General features: G+C 52.8%; 1 protein-coding gene across 2 annotated transcripts in view; it reads right to left on the reverse strand.

Moving 5' to 3' along the window:
* IFFO2 (intermediate filament family orphan 2) overlaps positions 1–15,742 on the reverse strand; it is a 53,024-nt gene that overhangs the window by 16,025 nt on the left and 21,257 nt on the right. For both annotated transcript variants that reach the window (XM_064281371.1, XM_003413437.4), the window contains exon 2: positions 46–106. In XM_064281371.1, coding sequence (XP_064137441.1) covers positions 46–106 — 61 coding nt within the window. The remainder of the gene's footprint in view (positions 1–45; positions 107–15,742) is intronic.

The raw sequence follows: 15,742 nt of genomic DNA on the forward strand, positions 1-15,742 counted from the left end.
GTCTCTCTCGTGTTTCTTCTGGTCAGGACCTCTGAAGGCTCTTACCTCCTGGAGCGTGTCCACCATGGTCTGCAGATTCATGCGCTTGGCGAGCTCCTCCTCCCATCTGCAAGAGCCAAGAAGGACAGGCAGTCAGACAGTTACCTCCCTACTGCAGTCTGGCCAGCAGACACAGAGCCAGCACCCACCCTGGGCCTGTCCCAGGCTGAGCAAGGAAGACACATGGTGAATTCATCCCTGCCTGCTGCAGAGCTCCAATTCTAGGGGGTTGGGGCAGGTGGGAGGGTAGCCAGGTGGCACATAAACACAACAGGACGTAGCGGCAACAAGTTCCATGTCTCAGGTGTGTGCATCACACTGTGGGGAGACAAAGGCAGGAGGAATCACCACTACCTTTCTTCATACAAACTGTAAAGTACTGTGCAAAGGTTGCTGCCCCTGCTATGCTATACAACGCAGTAGCAAATCTGGCCCTCAGGAGCCAGGTTGTAGACAGTCCCACACATGGGTTCTTCTTTGCACCAACAAGAAATAAACTACTGTACTAAGCATTGCAATATTAGATCTATTAGACTACAGCCTATCCTAACCAACACAGAAATCTCCTACCTAGGTATTACTGTCCCATTTTACAGATGAAGAGACTGAGTTTCAGAGAGGTGAAATGTCTTTCACAAAGATAACATAGCTAGTCAGTGGTGGGGCTGGGACTCAAACTCAGGTCTGTTTTATTACATTAAAACAAAAAAACAATACATGGGGCTCTCACTTATTTAGTGCTTACTATGTGCCAGGCCCACCACCCATCTGTCAGTCTGTCATACTGTGGCGGCTTGTGTGTTGCTGTGATGCTGTAAGCTATGTTATCGGTATTTCAAATACCAGCAGAGTCACTCGTGTTGGACAGGTTTCAGCAAAGCTTCCAGACTAAGAGAGACAAGGAAGAAAGGCCTGACAATCTACTTCCAAAAATTAGGCCAATGAAAACCCTAAGGATCATAACAGATGTCCAATTTAGCGCTGGCAGATGAGCCCCCTAGGGTGGAAGACAACAGTAAACTCATGCATGTGGCAATCATGAGGATGGCATCAGACAGGAAAGTGATTCTGTTGTACATAGGGTCCCCATGAGTCACAGCCAACTAGGAAAACAACTAACAACAAAGTAACAAATGTGCCAGGCACTGTTTCAAGGGGTTTATATGTATTACCTCATTTATGCACACATTGGTTAAAGGAAAGGATAGAGAGGAGAAGGCACAACCGGGGTCCCAGTGTATCTCAGCCTCAATTAGGGGTGGAAGCAGTTCCTTGGGATTGAATGATAATATCTACGATAACCGTCACCGTACAAGCTCACCTCCTTTGAGCATTTACTTTGTACCAGATATTGTTGTACACAGGCATCCCTGGGAGGCACAAACAGTTAAGAACTCAGTTGCTAAACCAAAGGTTGGTGGCTTGAATTCACTCAGAGGCACCTCAGAGGAAAGGCCTGGTAATCTACTTCCAAAAGGTCACAGCCATGAAAACTCCATAGAGTTCGGTTCTACTCTGACACATACGGGGTCACCACGAGTCAAAGTTGACTCGAAAGCAACTGGTTTTGTTTCTTTGTGTGTTTACTGTCGTACATGAAGTAACTCAATCCTTGAAGCAACCCTAAAGCGTAGATACTATCTTATCCCCATGTTACAGATGAAGAAAGCAAGGCACAAGGTCACATATCAAGGTTAGGATGAGGAAGGGTGGAGCAGGGACTCGAATCCAGGCAGTGAGACTCCAGGTTGAGTGCTCTTAGCCACCTCCCTGGGCTCCGCAGACCCAGGAGCCATCAAAGCCCAGAGCTTTAACATGACTCTACTCACACAGGGCCCCTCCCGGAGGAAGCTAAGGACAGGTTCTCTCCCTCTCTCCATCCTAGGGCAGACAGACGAGCTTCTCTTTTCCTCACCCGCTGCCACCCTCCCGACAGACCTTAGAGCGAGGAGGTCTGGAAGTCTTTTAGGATATTGTCAGGGCCAGCTAAAAATAGGCCAGAGGGGAGGAATGGATGAAGAGTTGGTTACGTCACCCGGCTTTTGGAAACAAGAGAAAACGGATACTGTTTGCACACACAGAGGAAAATTCCTTCTCTCTCCCACACGAGGCAGCCCAGCCAGGGCTCCCAGAGGACACACATGCCCTCCCTCTGCCTGGTTCGCTCTGGTCTCTCACCAGCCCCCAACGACTAGCTGCTGGGGACTTGGGCTCCAGGATCCAGAGCCGAGAGGGCAGTGAGGCTGGGGCTAGGGCTGATGCCAGGGATGAAGGGTATGGAAGGTATGGAAGAAGCTAAGGAGAGGCAGGGAGAGACCCAGGCAGGACCATCCCACTGGACCCCCTCATTGTATAGATACAGCAACCAAGGCCCAGAGTGTACAAGTAATTTGCCCCAGGTCACCCCACATGTCAAGGGAAAGGACTCAGCCCCAAGCATCTCACTGAGAAGGGCAGGCCCAATGTAGGGGACAGGAATCCCAAGTGGGGAGAAATACGTAGGCCGCCTCACCCCACCAAGCAACATGGGGCATCTGGGGCTTCCCTCCAGGGAGGCACAGGCCCGGAGCACAGGTCCTGAGCTGAGTCATCTCTCCTGGCCAAGCTACTCTGCTGGAGGAAGGGGACTCAACTCCAAAGGCACTGAGCACAGGGGGTGCACAGGGGCAGCTGAATGTGGCGCTGGCTGCAGCCTGGCTTCTGGGGCAGCCTTACCACTGTGTCTTGCAGCAACAGAGGAGCAGCAGAGAAGGGGGCCGTGAGGGGTGATGAGTGACATGCTTTCCCCCTCAGATGCAGGTAGCTGGCACCCAGGGTCATCTCACTGACACACATACCCATTTCCCAGTTACCTAGTCTCTTGGGGATGAGGTACAGTGCCCCCTCATCCTTCCGTTGATCAACCTTCTCAAGAGAAAGGTGGGGCAGAAGTCAGCACACCCATTGTACAGATGGGAAAGATGAGGCCCAGAGGAGGAAAGCTATTTGCCCAAAGTCAACCCACAAACATGAGCCCATGACTTTGGATTTCCAGACACAGTAACAGCAGAAGTAGCAATCATTTATCAGCGAGCACAGAGAGACTGGGCCCCCACACTGGGCTCAATGCCTTGTACACATGTATCACCCTCTTTAAGCCCGACTATGAATTACTAACCCAAACCTATCTTGGAAACCCTGGCAGCGTAGTGGTTAAGAGTTTGACTGCTAACCAAAAGGTTGGCAGTTCGAATCCATCAGGTGCTCCTTGAAAACCCTGTGGGGCAGTTCTACCGTGTCCTACAGGGTCGCTATGAGTCAGAATTGACCCCATGGCAGCAGGTTTGGGTTTTTTGGGTTTTTTTTTTTTTTTTTGCAGATAGGAAGTTGAGGTTCAGAGAGGTGAAGTAACTTGTCTAAGGTCATCAGGGCTTGAATAGGTTCGTTCTGGTTCAAACCCTGCTGAGAATTTGCATTTCTAACAAATCCCCAGGTGATGCTAATGCTGGTTAGGGACCAATTCTGAGAACCAATAGTAGAGCAGTGGTTCTCAATTTATTGTACATAAGAATCACCTGGAGATCTTGTTAAACTGTAGATTCTGATTCAGTATATCTGGGGCAAACCAGTTCAAAGCCCTGAAGGTCACACAGCTAGGAAGCAGGGTGCTAGGTCTCAAACCTAGGTTGGTCTGGTTCTAACCCACGCTCTCAAGCATCATGTCTCAAACTGTAATGTGCACACGAATCACCTGGGGGTCCTGATAACATGAAGACCCTGGTTCAGTAGGTCTGGCATGGGGCAGAAGCTGCATCTAATAGGCTCCCCTGGGAAGCTGGGTTCCCACACGGCTGAGCTACATATGGTACTTTGAGAGGTGAGGCTCTGAAAGACCATACAACCCCATCTAAAGCTACCTTCACCCCTCCCTGCCGGCAACTAAGAGTGAGTTCTGCACACACCCCACGTCTTGCTAGTGTTGACTGAGCTGCATCCCAGCAGATGAGCTTGCACAAAGGATTTTATGGTCAACTCATTTCCAAAGCCGGGCTGGGTGGGCAGCTGGCTGGCCTGCTCCCAGGACACCGAGCACAGACCTTTGCATGTCGACAGCAGTTGGCTTGACAGCCCAAGCCTGCTGCTCATGCTGACCTCCCTCCTAGCAGCAGCAGGGAAAACCTGGCTCTATCAGCTCTGATGTTGACGGTGCAGAAAAGCTCTGCCCTTCAGCTGCTCTGGCTGCCTGGGGTGAAAGGGTGGGTGATGTGTTTCTTAAGGTGCCCCAGACACCCAGCGTTCCCTGCGATTCAGCCCAGAGGAAGGGAGCTCTCGGCCTAACCAAAAACTAGTCAACCAAGTTGCTGGCTCTGAAATTTCAACACCTGCTTCCTCGGCACAATCCCTTCCCCTGACCTGGATCTGCCCACACAGGGTAAGGTTTCAGGAGGGTGTTTCAGGCGAAGGGAACAACACGAACAAAGATGGATGGGCAGGAAGGCATAGGCGAGTGGTTCTGTTTGCTGCTGAGAAGAGGATGCACCTACTATGGGTCAGGGGTTTGGTGGGTGTTGTTTCCTTTAAGCCTATCTAGCCTCTGCTGTCCCAATTCTTACGTCCAGTTCACAGCTGAGCAAATGCGCTCAGAGAGGCAAAATGACTTGCCCAAGGTCACTGCTGCTAGGAGATGGCAGAGCCTGGATTCAAAGCCAGTCTGGCCTATCCCAACTCCTGAGCCCTTGCAGGTGGAAAGGGCTGCTTTAGATGCCCTTTGAGATCTAGAGGACGGGGGCTAACAAAGACAACTTTTGCAGCACAAGGGTGAAAGTCTCCTGAGTCTTCCTCAGCAGTCCAGGAACTTCTCTGCCATGCAGGGAGGGGGTTCCTCCTGGTCGAAAGACCCCAGGATATTGAAGGACCTGTCGCTGGCGGAAATCAGGGTGACATGCGTATCCCAACTCTCTGTAGGAGGCTGGGGCCTTTACGTAGGTCTACTTGGTCCCATTGCCTCCCATGCAGTGGGCTGTGAAGCTACAGAGAAACTCCTCTCCCCATTTTACAGGTGGGAAAATGAAGGCCCAGAGCAAACAGGGCCAAGATGGTCTGAATCACTGAGATCCATCTCTGCCCACCCTTCATCCAACAGCTTATGTTGTTGTTGTTAGGTGCCGTCAAGTTGGTTCTGACTCATAGTGACCCTATGTACAACAGAAAAAAATATTGCTCAGTCCTGTGCCATCCTCACAATCACTGCTATGTTTAAGCCCATTGCTGCAGCCACTCTATCAATCCATCTCATTGAGGGTCTTCCTCTTTTTTGCAAATGCTCTACTTTGCCAAGCATGGCATCCCTCTCCAAGGACTGGTCCCTCTGATAACACGCCAAAGTGCATGATAAGAAGTTGCCTGTGCCTGCTTCTAAGGAGCACTCTGGCTGTACTTCTTCCAAAACAGACTTGTTCATTTTTCTGGCAGTCCATGGTATATCAAATATTCTTCACCAGCACCATAATTCAAAGGCATCAATTCTTCTTTGGTCTTCCTTATTCATTGCCCAACTTTCGCATGCATATGAGGTGACTGAAAATAACATGGCTTGGGTCAGGCACACCTTAGTCCTCAAGGCGACATCTTTGTTTTTTAACACTTTAAAGACGTCTTTTGCAGCAGGTTTGCCCAATGCAATATGTCCTTTGATTTCTTGACTGCTGTTTCCTTGGGCATTGATTGTGAACCCAAGTAAGATGAAATCCTTAACAACATCAATATTTTCTCTACTCATTGGTCCAGTTGTGAGAATTTTTGTTTTCTTTATGTTGAGGCATAATCCATACTGAAGGCTGTGGTCTTTGATCTTCATCAGTAAGTGCTTTAAGTCTTCTTCACTTTCAGCAAGCGAGGTTGTGTCATCTGCATATCGCAGGTTGTTAATGAGTCTTCCTCCAATCCTGATGCCCCGTTCTTCGTATTCATCAGCATACAGGTTGAATAAGTATGGAGAAAGGATACAACCCTGATGCACACTTTTCCTGATTTTAAACCACGCAGTTTCCCCTTGCTCTGTTTGAACGACTGCCTCTGGGTCTCATAAAACTCCCAAATTCTTCTTCCCTCTTCAAACGCTGGGTAAGAGAAGGAAGAGAAGGGACCACATAATACATATAAGGTATCACTTAATCCTCTTCTCGGGATCCTCTCCGTTTTGTAGATGAGGAAACAGAGGTTCAGAGACTAGGTAACTGGTTTCCCCTTCCCTCCCTCCTTCTCAGCCTCCTGAAATCTTATCCATTCTCCCAGGCTTGTCTCAAATGTCATCTCTACCCCAAGCCTCAGCATCCGTTTCAATTGCTTTCCCTCCTTGAACTCTGTCTGGTCTCTGGTTTGAGCCAGCCAGGCCCCAGGATCCTGTTCCCCTGGGCAGCTTGGCCATAGTATTCCGTCATGCGCAGCTCTCACCCAAAGAAGCCAGCCCCATGATACTAGGCAGCGTGATGGCTGCAGAAAGTTCTTAGGCCCCCAGCCTGGCCTGACTGCCAGAGTCCGCTGGCCCCAGCGCCAAATTCCATTCTTGTCCCAACCATACCACTGAGACCTCTTCTCACCCTACCGCCCTGCCCCCAGAATGCTCTCCCTCGCCCCGAGCTGCAGACACCCTGCAATCCCAGCCTTGTACACTAGCAGTTGTCTCGAAATGCTCAATCCACAGATGCTCCAGCTAGCCTCAGAAGTAGGCAGAGCAGGTAATGCTGGTGATGATGATAATAATAATGAAAATGCTCAGGGTAATAATAATACTAGCAGCAGCTAACACTGAATGCTTAAGAATCGCAGGTGCTTCAAACCCATTACTTCATTTAACTCTCATAATAACCTTGAGGTGTTGTTGTTGTTAGGTGCCATTAAGTACGATTCCAACTTGTGGCAACCTTACGTGACAGAGCAGAACTGCCCTGTAGGATTTCCCTGGCTGCAATCCTGACGAGAGCAGATCTTTCACTCACAGGGCCACCAGGTGGGTTCAAACTGCCAGCCTGTCAGCTAGCAGCCAAGCACTTAATCGTTGTGCTACCTTGAGGTAGGAGTCTTCATTATCCCCACTGTACTGATAAAGAAGCCAAAGTATAAAACAATGAAGTACCTTCCCCAAGATCACACACCCAGGAAGAAGCAGTTATTTCTCTTTTACAGAGAGGACATCTCCAAAAGGCTGAAAGGTACCACAGAATTTATCTAGTCCAAACCTCTGAGCATACAGATAAGGAAACTGAGGCCCAGGAGAGACAGCATCCAGCCCAGGGTCACACAGCAGTTTGATGGCAAAGTACCCTCCACTCGCCTGGCCCAGTCAGAGCTCATGATGGGGAGGCAGAGAGATGGGAGTCTAAATTCCAACCGCTTCTCCTGGTTGTGTGAGTGGGCATCTGCCTCCATCTCTCAGAGGCTCAGCCTCTCCATCTGAAAATGAGACAAAGTGTGTGCCCAACACACCCAGAGATACTGCTCCCCATACGCGCTAATGGTCACGTGACTGGCCCCCCGCTCAGGATCGGCTCTGCTAAACTGGAGCTAAGACTCAGAGCCCATCTCCTGGCAGGGCCTTGGCCCCTGCCCTCTGTGACTCAGCCATCCAAATCTCCCCAGCACTGACCCAAGTGTCCAAGCCCTCCCCTGTCTGGAATGTGGAGCCGAGTGTGAAATCAGGATCCCAAGGAGGATGGCGCTGACACCTGGAGACACCTGGAATCCTGCCAGGAGTGAGCCACACATGGTGGCAGAGGCAGGGAGGTGGGGCAAGGGGAGGGCAGGCATGGAGGGCTTCAGTGCCCACACGAAATAGCAGGAAAATCCAATCAGAGTTCCAGGAGTCGGAAGTCGGGTTTGTGTGGGGCAGGTGGGCAGGCAGGCAGGCAAGCAGGCAGGCAGGCAGGCAGGCAGGCAGGCAGGCAGCTGGGTGAAGCACTCCAGCACTCATTTCAGGAGTCTGGAGGCACCTGTGCCCAGATGGGGCAAGAAGGAACAAGTGCTGAGACCCCTGTCTAGGTAGGAAAAGAGGGGCCCAGAAAAGGAGCCGCTACCATCACAGTCGTGGGAGGAATCGGGTCAGAGCTGGGGTCCAGCCATCCGTACCGGCCCAGACAGAGTTCTGGGGATAATAACTGTCATGACTGTGTTCCCTGCTGCACTCCTTGCTCCTAACCCACCCAGCACTTGGTAAGGGGTCAGGTATTACTGAATTAGTTGAATGAATGAATGAATCCAAGCAGCACTCACTCCTCAGCCCCCTGCTCACCCCACTCCCTGTCAAGGCTTCAGCCACTTTCCTAGCACAGGCTCCATGCTGGTGCACTGGCTCCAGACCTCTCTCCCCCAGGCAGGGGGAGGACTTCCAGGACAGCAAGCAGGCAGGGAGAAGGAGAAACCTTCTCACTCCCACTTCCCACAACCCTTGGGGGTCAGGAGGGGAGGCAGGGACATCAGGACAATGGTGCAGGGAGAGGAAATGACTCTACAAAATGACACTGCAGCTGAGCACAGGGGGGCCTCACCCCCATCTTAGCAGAACGGAGCCCATGCAGGAGGCCGGTGGCCAGGATGGGGAAGTGGCAGGGGAGGTGGCAGAGAGGGAGGCGGCAGCACCACACCCAGTCAGATGTGGTCTCCCCGCATTCCTGAGGCCCCACACTGTGGCCATGTGATGGACCAGAAGTCTTGGCTGGCCACTGGGGGATGGGTGGGCAGCTTCTACCCGGGTCCCCTCCCCCAGCCAACACTCAGGGCCATTGCCTCCCCCACCCCCACCCCCTATCAGCTCATGATGACACACAGACCCACAGGAAAGGGGCTGACAAAGCCCAGCCTACAGAGGCATGGAAACCCAAGCTGAAGTCACTGGCAGAGAATGACTCACAGATTTTTCACTTCCTGTCCTATCAGAGAAAGGGGCTCAGGGCTCCAGTTCCACAGGAAAGTGGGTAAAGCTCCAGCAAGGCAGTTAAGGCTCTAGGATAGCCCTGAACCTCAGGAATCTCCAGGGAGACTCCTGGCGACTCCTGAGCAACAAGAACCTGGGTTCTAATCCTGCCTCCACCACTTACCAGCTGTGTGACCTTGGGCAAGTCCATCGCCCTCTGTGGGACTCAGTTTCCCCACCTATAAGATGGGGAGCACACTACCCGCTTTAGACAGTGGCTGTGAGAACTACATGAGGCAGCTGGTGAAAACATCCAGTCCCACCCCAGCCCACAGCAGAAAATGAATGCTCAGCTGCTCAATTTGAACTTTAGAGCGCCAGGGCTCCAACAGTAGACAGGCTGGGAGGGAGCCACAGGAATGGTCCACGCCTTGCTGGGGAAGGTGAGGCACACCCAGGCCAACTCACTCAGGTGATGGGAAACTAGCTCAGGTGAGGCTGGGCTAGAACTGTTGGTGGAAAACATCATTCCGGGCCAAGCGTGGGCCTGGCTTCCAGCGGAGGGCAGGTAGGGGCGGAGGGCAGCTTTCTCCTCGTGGCCACAGGCTGGGTGCCTCTCTGCTCCACCCTGGCACTCATCCTCTGCAGCAGGGCCGGGTGCAGGCTGCCAGGGGCTGCCAGGGCATGCTGGGAGCCAGTGACTCTGACCTCGGGACATTTAGCCCAGCCTGTGTCCCCTTTAGCTCTGTGCTGCACCTGGCTCCTGTTTTACCCACCCTCAGATGTATAGAGGTACCTGTCCTACCCCTGGGGTGGGCAGAGCTGGCACAACGCTTCACAGCAGACAGTGGAGGGGCCGGGCCGAGCCCAGGAGCCCAGACAGGTAGGTTCTTCTCCAGAATAATACCCAAGCTGGAGGAAGAGCAGGGGCAGACCAGGGACCCTTTCTTCAAATGAAATTTCACAGAAGCTGATAGCAGCACAGATCCAAGTGGGTTCTAGTGGAGTCAGGGCTGTGGGTGAAGATGCAGAGACCACCCCTTTGCCCCCACTTCTGCTAAGACCCTTCCGGGGAGTTTAAAAATCACTGAGTCAACTTTCTCATTCTACACCAATCTCCCCCGCTTTCTTACTAGCGCAAACAATTCGTGCTTGTGGCAGAAGAAAGAATACAGGTAAGCAAGGAGGGCAGTGGGAGCAGGATGGGCTGGAAATAAAATGATGGGAACCCACCACTCCCAGGGCGCTGCTGCCAACAGCCAGGGTCCACCCTCCCGGGCAGCGACACACACAAACACAACCAAGTTCCTCACGGCTGGATGGCCATCTCCCACCTGGTTTACTGTGAACCTCCCCTCCCTAGGAAACAGAGGGCCAGCAAGCTCAAGCCACCTGCCCAGGTGCAGGAGGCCCCCTTAACTCACCCTTCTGCCCAGGCCCCCAAGCCCCGCCCCCCACAGGCACCACCATCCCCACGGCTTTTCTCTGCCATCTCCACAGAGCTCCTGATCCCAGGGAAGGGACACCTCACAGATGTGCCCACCAACAGCCTGGCTACCCAGCTGCACTCTACTGCTTGCGGAAGGAAACCCAAATTAAATGCCAACTGATTGTCTCCACGGAGGAGGTATTAATTTAATGTGAACACTTAACCGGGGCAGCCGATTCCATTACAGGCGGGCGGTAATGGCCTGGGCAGGCCTGAGCACAGGCTGCAAGTGGGAGATGGGGCAGGGTTTGAGTGTGCCCCTCCACCCAGCACACTGCCACCCACATGGACAGACATACAGACCTGCCTGCCTTCCCCTGAAACGACAGCCTCCTCCAGAGACCCAGTGGGCGAGGTCTGTGTGAGGTGCTCAGGGGGTGGGCAGGGGTCCAATGTCCACAGGCAAGCACACAGTCGAAGAGAAGGTGCTGAGCTAGGAGGCAAGGATGCTGGTTCGAGTCCCAGATTCACTGCATGACCCTGGGCAAGTCCATTCCCCATCCTGGGCCTCCATCTCCCCATCTATAACCTGGTCCCTAAGAATCTATGTGGATTTGACAACTGCAGGCTATTTGCAGCCCCTGGATGTGGCCCTTCATTGGAGCCCGAGATAGGGACAACCTCAGGGATACCAACTGGATCCAGAGTTACCCTGGGTAATGGCATCAGGACACCAGACATTCCCTTAGCAATCTCTCTCTCCTTCACTGACAAGCAGGGGATGGGGTGGCAGCATGCATTCATTCAACCATTTGTCCATTCATTCATTCCACAGACACTGAGGGCTTGCCACGGGCACACAGGCCTTACAGAGTCAAAGACAGCAAGAGTCTCTGCCCATCCCCACTAGAAAGGGCAGGCCACTGAGAAAGCGGTCTGCCACTGTATGATCCCCAGAGGGTCTACTTATTTCTAGCTAGAACCCTCAGTTTCCTCATCTGTAAAATGGGAATTATAATTCCTACCTTGTAGGGTTCATAGGGAGTCCTTGATGGCACAAACGGTTACGTGTTCGACTACTAACCAAAAGGTTGGTGGTTAGAACCCACCCAGAGGCTCTTTGGAAGACAGGCCTGGCGATCTGCTTCTGAAAGGTCACGGCCTTGAAAACCCTATGGAACAGTTCTACTCTGCATACATGGGGTCGCCATGAGTTGGAACTGACTCGAGAGCAACTAACAACAATAGGGCTCATGGACGAATTAAACGAGCAGGCTCAAGTGAGACAGGGGCACACAAGTGCCCTTGATGAACAGTAGCTATTCTTATTACTGGTATTACCCTGGCTGTGTGCACCCAGGGGAGGGGGAGAGACTGGTGGGCGGGTGAAGGCTGGGCCACCTAAGAAGGGACACTTCTTCACCCTGCCCTGACCCTCTGTGGTCATCCGGCAGCAACTGGCAGAGGTGGCACTGGAATCCAGTTCCTCATGAATTTTCCCAGCAAGGAAGAGAAAGTGAGCCCCACCCATGTGCAGCGTGGATGGGCTTCCTGCAGTCATCCATACTGTCCCCACCTGTCTCCTGGCAACCGAAGATGGCCCACCCAGCCAAGCAAGAATATGCCGTCCATGTTCCCTGGACAGGCACTCCATACTTACCACAAAGTTACCTAACTAACCACAAAGTCTCAAAAGCCAGCTAGGACATTAGGTCTTGAGTTCAAACCAGCATGTGTTGTGAAGAGAAGAGCAGGGTGTCTGGAGCCAGAGGGCCCTGAGATCAAATCCCAGCTCTACACCTTGCCAGCTCTGGGACCCTGAGCAAGTTACTGACCCTCTCTGGGCCTCAGCAACACCACCTACCCCAGAGGTGTTCTTGCAAATATTCAACAGAAAAATGTGAGCCTGCAGTCGGTGTCATCAATGATTACATCTCATCCCCATGACCTCCTAATGACAGATGTCTTCCATAGATTGATAGAATGGCTGAGGACCACACTGTAAGCGATGGGGCCAGACTTGAACCAGGACTCTTTGACTCCAGAGTCACTACACTGCATTGATGATGATGATGACAATGAGCTAGATGCTGCTATGCCGTGGCTGGGTGACCGAGGTGGATGATACATGGGGGCAGGGGTGGTAGAGGGAAAGAAGCCAGATGCTAATGCCACCGATTCCTCCTGCCAGTAAAGCCCAGCAAATGTCCTGCTTCCATCCTCCACGCTTGTTGGCCGTAACTTGAGAATTAATGGACACCTGCTTGGCCCTTTGAGGTCTGTCCTGACAAAGGTCACCATGCCAGCAGGTAAGACCCCAGGCAGGAGAGGTACCGCCAGCCAGAGACCAGCTGGTCTCGTGGTGTCACCCCAACAAACACAAGCATTCAAAGGGCATTCTCCCAGACCAGTGGCTGGCTTTCAGAGGCAGAGCAGGACCCAGAAAAGGTCCTGGTCACCTGCCTTCGATGAGCCACCTGTTCCAATTTCACAGCAGCGTCAGTACGCGCCCAGGTTTCCAGCGTCACTCCCTCTTTGGTGCCATTTATTGAAAACACCCTTAGAGAAGCAATAGCTCTGTGGATGCTCACGATCCGGAGCTGCAGGCTGGGCAGTGCCCTCCTTTGGTGCCTATTTAGAAGCCACACCCGAGTGAGTACTGCCCCTCAGACCAGGCAGCTCTGAGAAGGAAAGTGACTCAAGGACCATCTCACAGTGAGGAGGAATCTGGGTCCCACATTGCAGGCCACCGGGAGGTTTCTGGGGCACCATTCCCATTTTTTTCCAGGAGTGGGCATACCTTCATCACCTGCTCCAAGGAGTCCTTCATGACTTCCCCAAAATAAGTCACTATTCATCTCCAAGTGCTGTATCCTGCCATCCAGGGAACCAGAGATCTTCCCATCTCTGCCTCTCTCACCAGTCTCTACTAATCGCTTTGTTCCCACCATCTCTAATTCTCACCACCACTCTGTAAGCCAGGTGTGAGCATTCCCACTTTACAGATGAGTAAACTGAGCCCCAACAAGTTCCTACCCCACACTGGGTCTCAGACAGGTGGGATGACTTGCTTAAAGTCAAACCCAGTCCATCTGACTCCCAGCTTGAGCTGCCTCTCAATGGTAAGGACAGCTCCTCATCAGCAACATAGGCCCCACCCCCACCTCTGCCCCCCAGCACATTGGTGGGAAATGCCCCCAAGTTACACTGCCAAGACCAAGTGCACTGATGTGCGCACATGGGGCCACAGGCTGTGACTTGGAAAAGGCCAAAGGGTTTTTGCTGTGCCTGTTAACTCACTTCTCAGGGCCCCAGACCAGGGTACAGAAAGGCCTTTGAATACCACCATCTTCCCTGATGAGCCTGAACCGTGTCCCATGGCTCTGGTGTTGGGGAGCCCACAGCTAGCCACCCACCTCACCCCTACAATCAGCTGGGGCCAGCATGGGGTAAGCAAAAAAGCCATCAGGTTTGGAGTCGGACAGAACTGGCTTCATATCCCAACAATACTGGCCATATGTTCCTGGGCAAACGGGCAAATGAGTTCCTGTCATATGCCTCCATTGTGTCATCTGTGAAATGGGGATCATAAAGGTCTGTGGTTTGTGAAGAAAATGATATATGCAGGCACTGCCCTCCCTTCCCTGCTCTCCCCGTCACTGACTAGCTCTGGGGACTGAACCAGAACCCTTGTCTTTCTGGGTCTCGGTTTCCTCGTCTGTAAAACGATCTGTTTCTTTCCAGTTTTGCTGCTCTATGGACACCATGGGAATGAAGGCTGCAGTTTCTCATCAAGCCCCGCTTAACCTCCTGTGCTCAAGGGTGATTTTTTTTTAAAGCAGGAGCTAATGGAAGCACCAGAGTCCCTCAGTGGTGCAAACGGTTAACGTGTTCAGCTGCTAACCAAAAGGTTGGAGGTTTGAGTCCACTCAAAGCACTTTGGAAGAAATGCCTGGTGAGCGGCCAGTGAAAGCCCTACGGAGCACAGTTCTACTCTGGCACACATGAGGTTGCTATGAGTCGACTGGTTACTGAAGTACCTACCCCGTGGGGCTGTGGGATTAAATGAGTCATCACAGGTTAAGCACTTAGAACAGGGCCCAGCCCCTAGTAAATGTTCAATAAATGGAAGCTGTGATTAGTCATGGAACACGGCCTTTATGCTGTCTTTCAGGGTATGCAGAGTGGTTGGTTCAGCTTGGCATGGCAGCCCTGCTACGTGGACTGGCCAGAGGCCTGGCAGCAGACAGGCTGCCTGAGTGCCAAACCAGCCCCCTGCTATCAATGCCTGGTAACACGCGAGGCTGTCAAAGGCAAAGAGGAGGACTTCTTACATCCGCCGTGTCCAATTCAGCACCACCTCCCAGTGCCTGGCACCAGACCTGCATCCGTGAGTGTGTTTTGAACATTTCTGGAGATGCTTCGGAGCACCCATTGCAGCCCAACTCTGCCTGGCTGCTGGCTTAGATTTCATCTTCTTTCCCCCGCATTAGAGTCAACAAACACTTCCCAAGTGCCCACGCGGGAGCCAAGTGCGGGGACACAGGAGTGGAGTAAGAGCATTCTCCCTCCTAGTCTCCCTCCCAGTCTCCCTCCCACCAAAAGAGGGGCAGACATGTTCCAGCACTCTCCAGCCCGGGCACTCCACGCCAGCTCTGCTAGTCTCAGGTCCCCAATCCCTCCAACCCAAAGTGCAAAGATCTGGGCATTGGCTGGCTGCTTCCTGCCCTGGAAGCAGGCCTTCCTTAGGAGATCCAATCTGGAGCCGATCAGGCTTTGGCTTCTCAAGACAACCCCCCAGTCCCTGCAGCTCTGCCACTCTCCTTCACTACCCCCTCATCCATGTCAGCGCCTGGGCCCACCTCACATGGGGCAGACGACGGGAAGGGTGTGCCCATGGCTGTCCGTCCCTGGGACCCTGCCTTTCTGTCTAGACCTGGAAAGCTTCCAGAACCTCCTACCTCCACTCTCAGCCCCACCCCCAGAGTCAGCCACTTTCAGTGTCTGGCTTCCAGCTCTTGCTCAAGTCCAGGGCCAGCCAGGGGGTCTGAGCCCCAGGTCTCTGGTCCCCCAAGCCAAGGAGCAAGAGGCCTAGGGGGTCTGTGCATGGGAGGGTGTGGGGGCCCCACCCAGGAGTATATTTACAGCTTTGAGAAAAACAGCAACTCCCAAGGCTATTTTGGAAACCTAATGTGCACTTTGGGTCTCTCGTTGTTTATTCCAAGCGACTGTGCTGCCTTGCAGGTAAATGTGGGGCACTGTGGGTCAGCAGCTCCATGTCATCTCCCCATCAGAGCCATATCACTTGCTTGGAGCACGCTGATTCACCCCAGAAACCCTGGGCTAACTGCCCGGATCCCAAGCGTTCCTTATCATCTGCAACTTGG

Source organism: Loxodonta africana, chromosome 3, assembly GCF_030014295.1.
Source record: "Loxodonta africana isolate mLoxAfr1 chromosome 3, mLoxAfr1.hap2, whole genome shotgun sequence".
Taxonomy (NCBI): domain Eukaryota; kingdom Metazoa; phylum Chordata; class Mammalia; order Proboscidea; family Elephantidae; genus Loxodonta; species Loxodonta africana.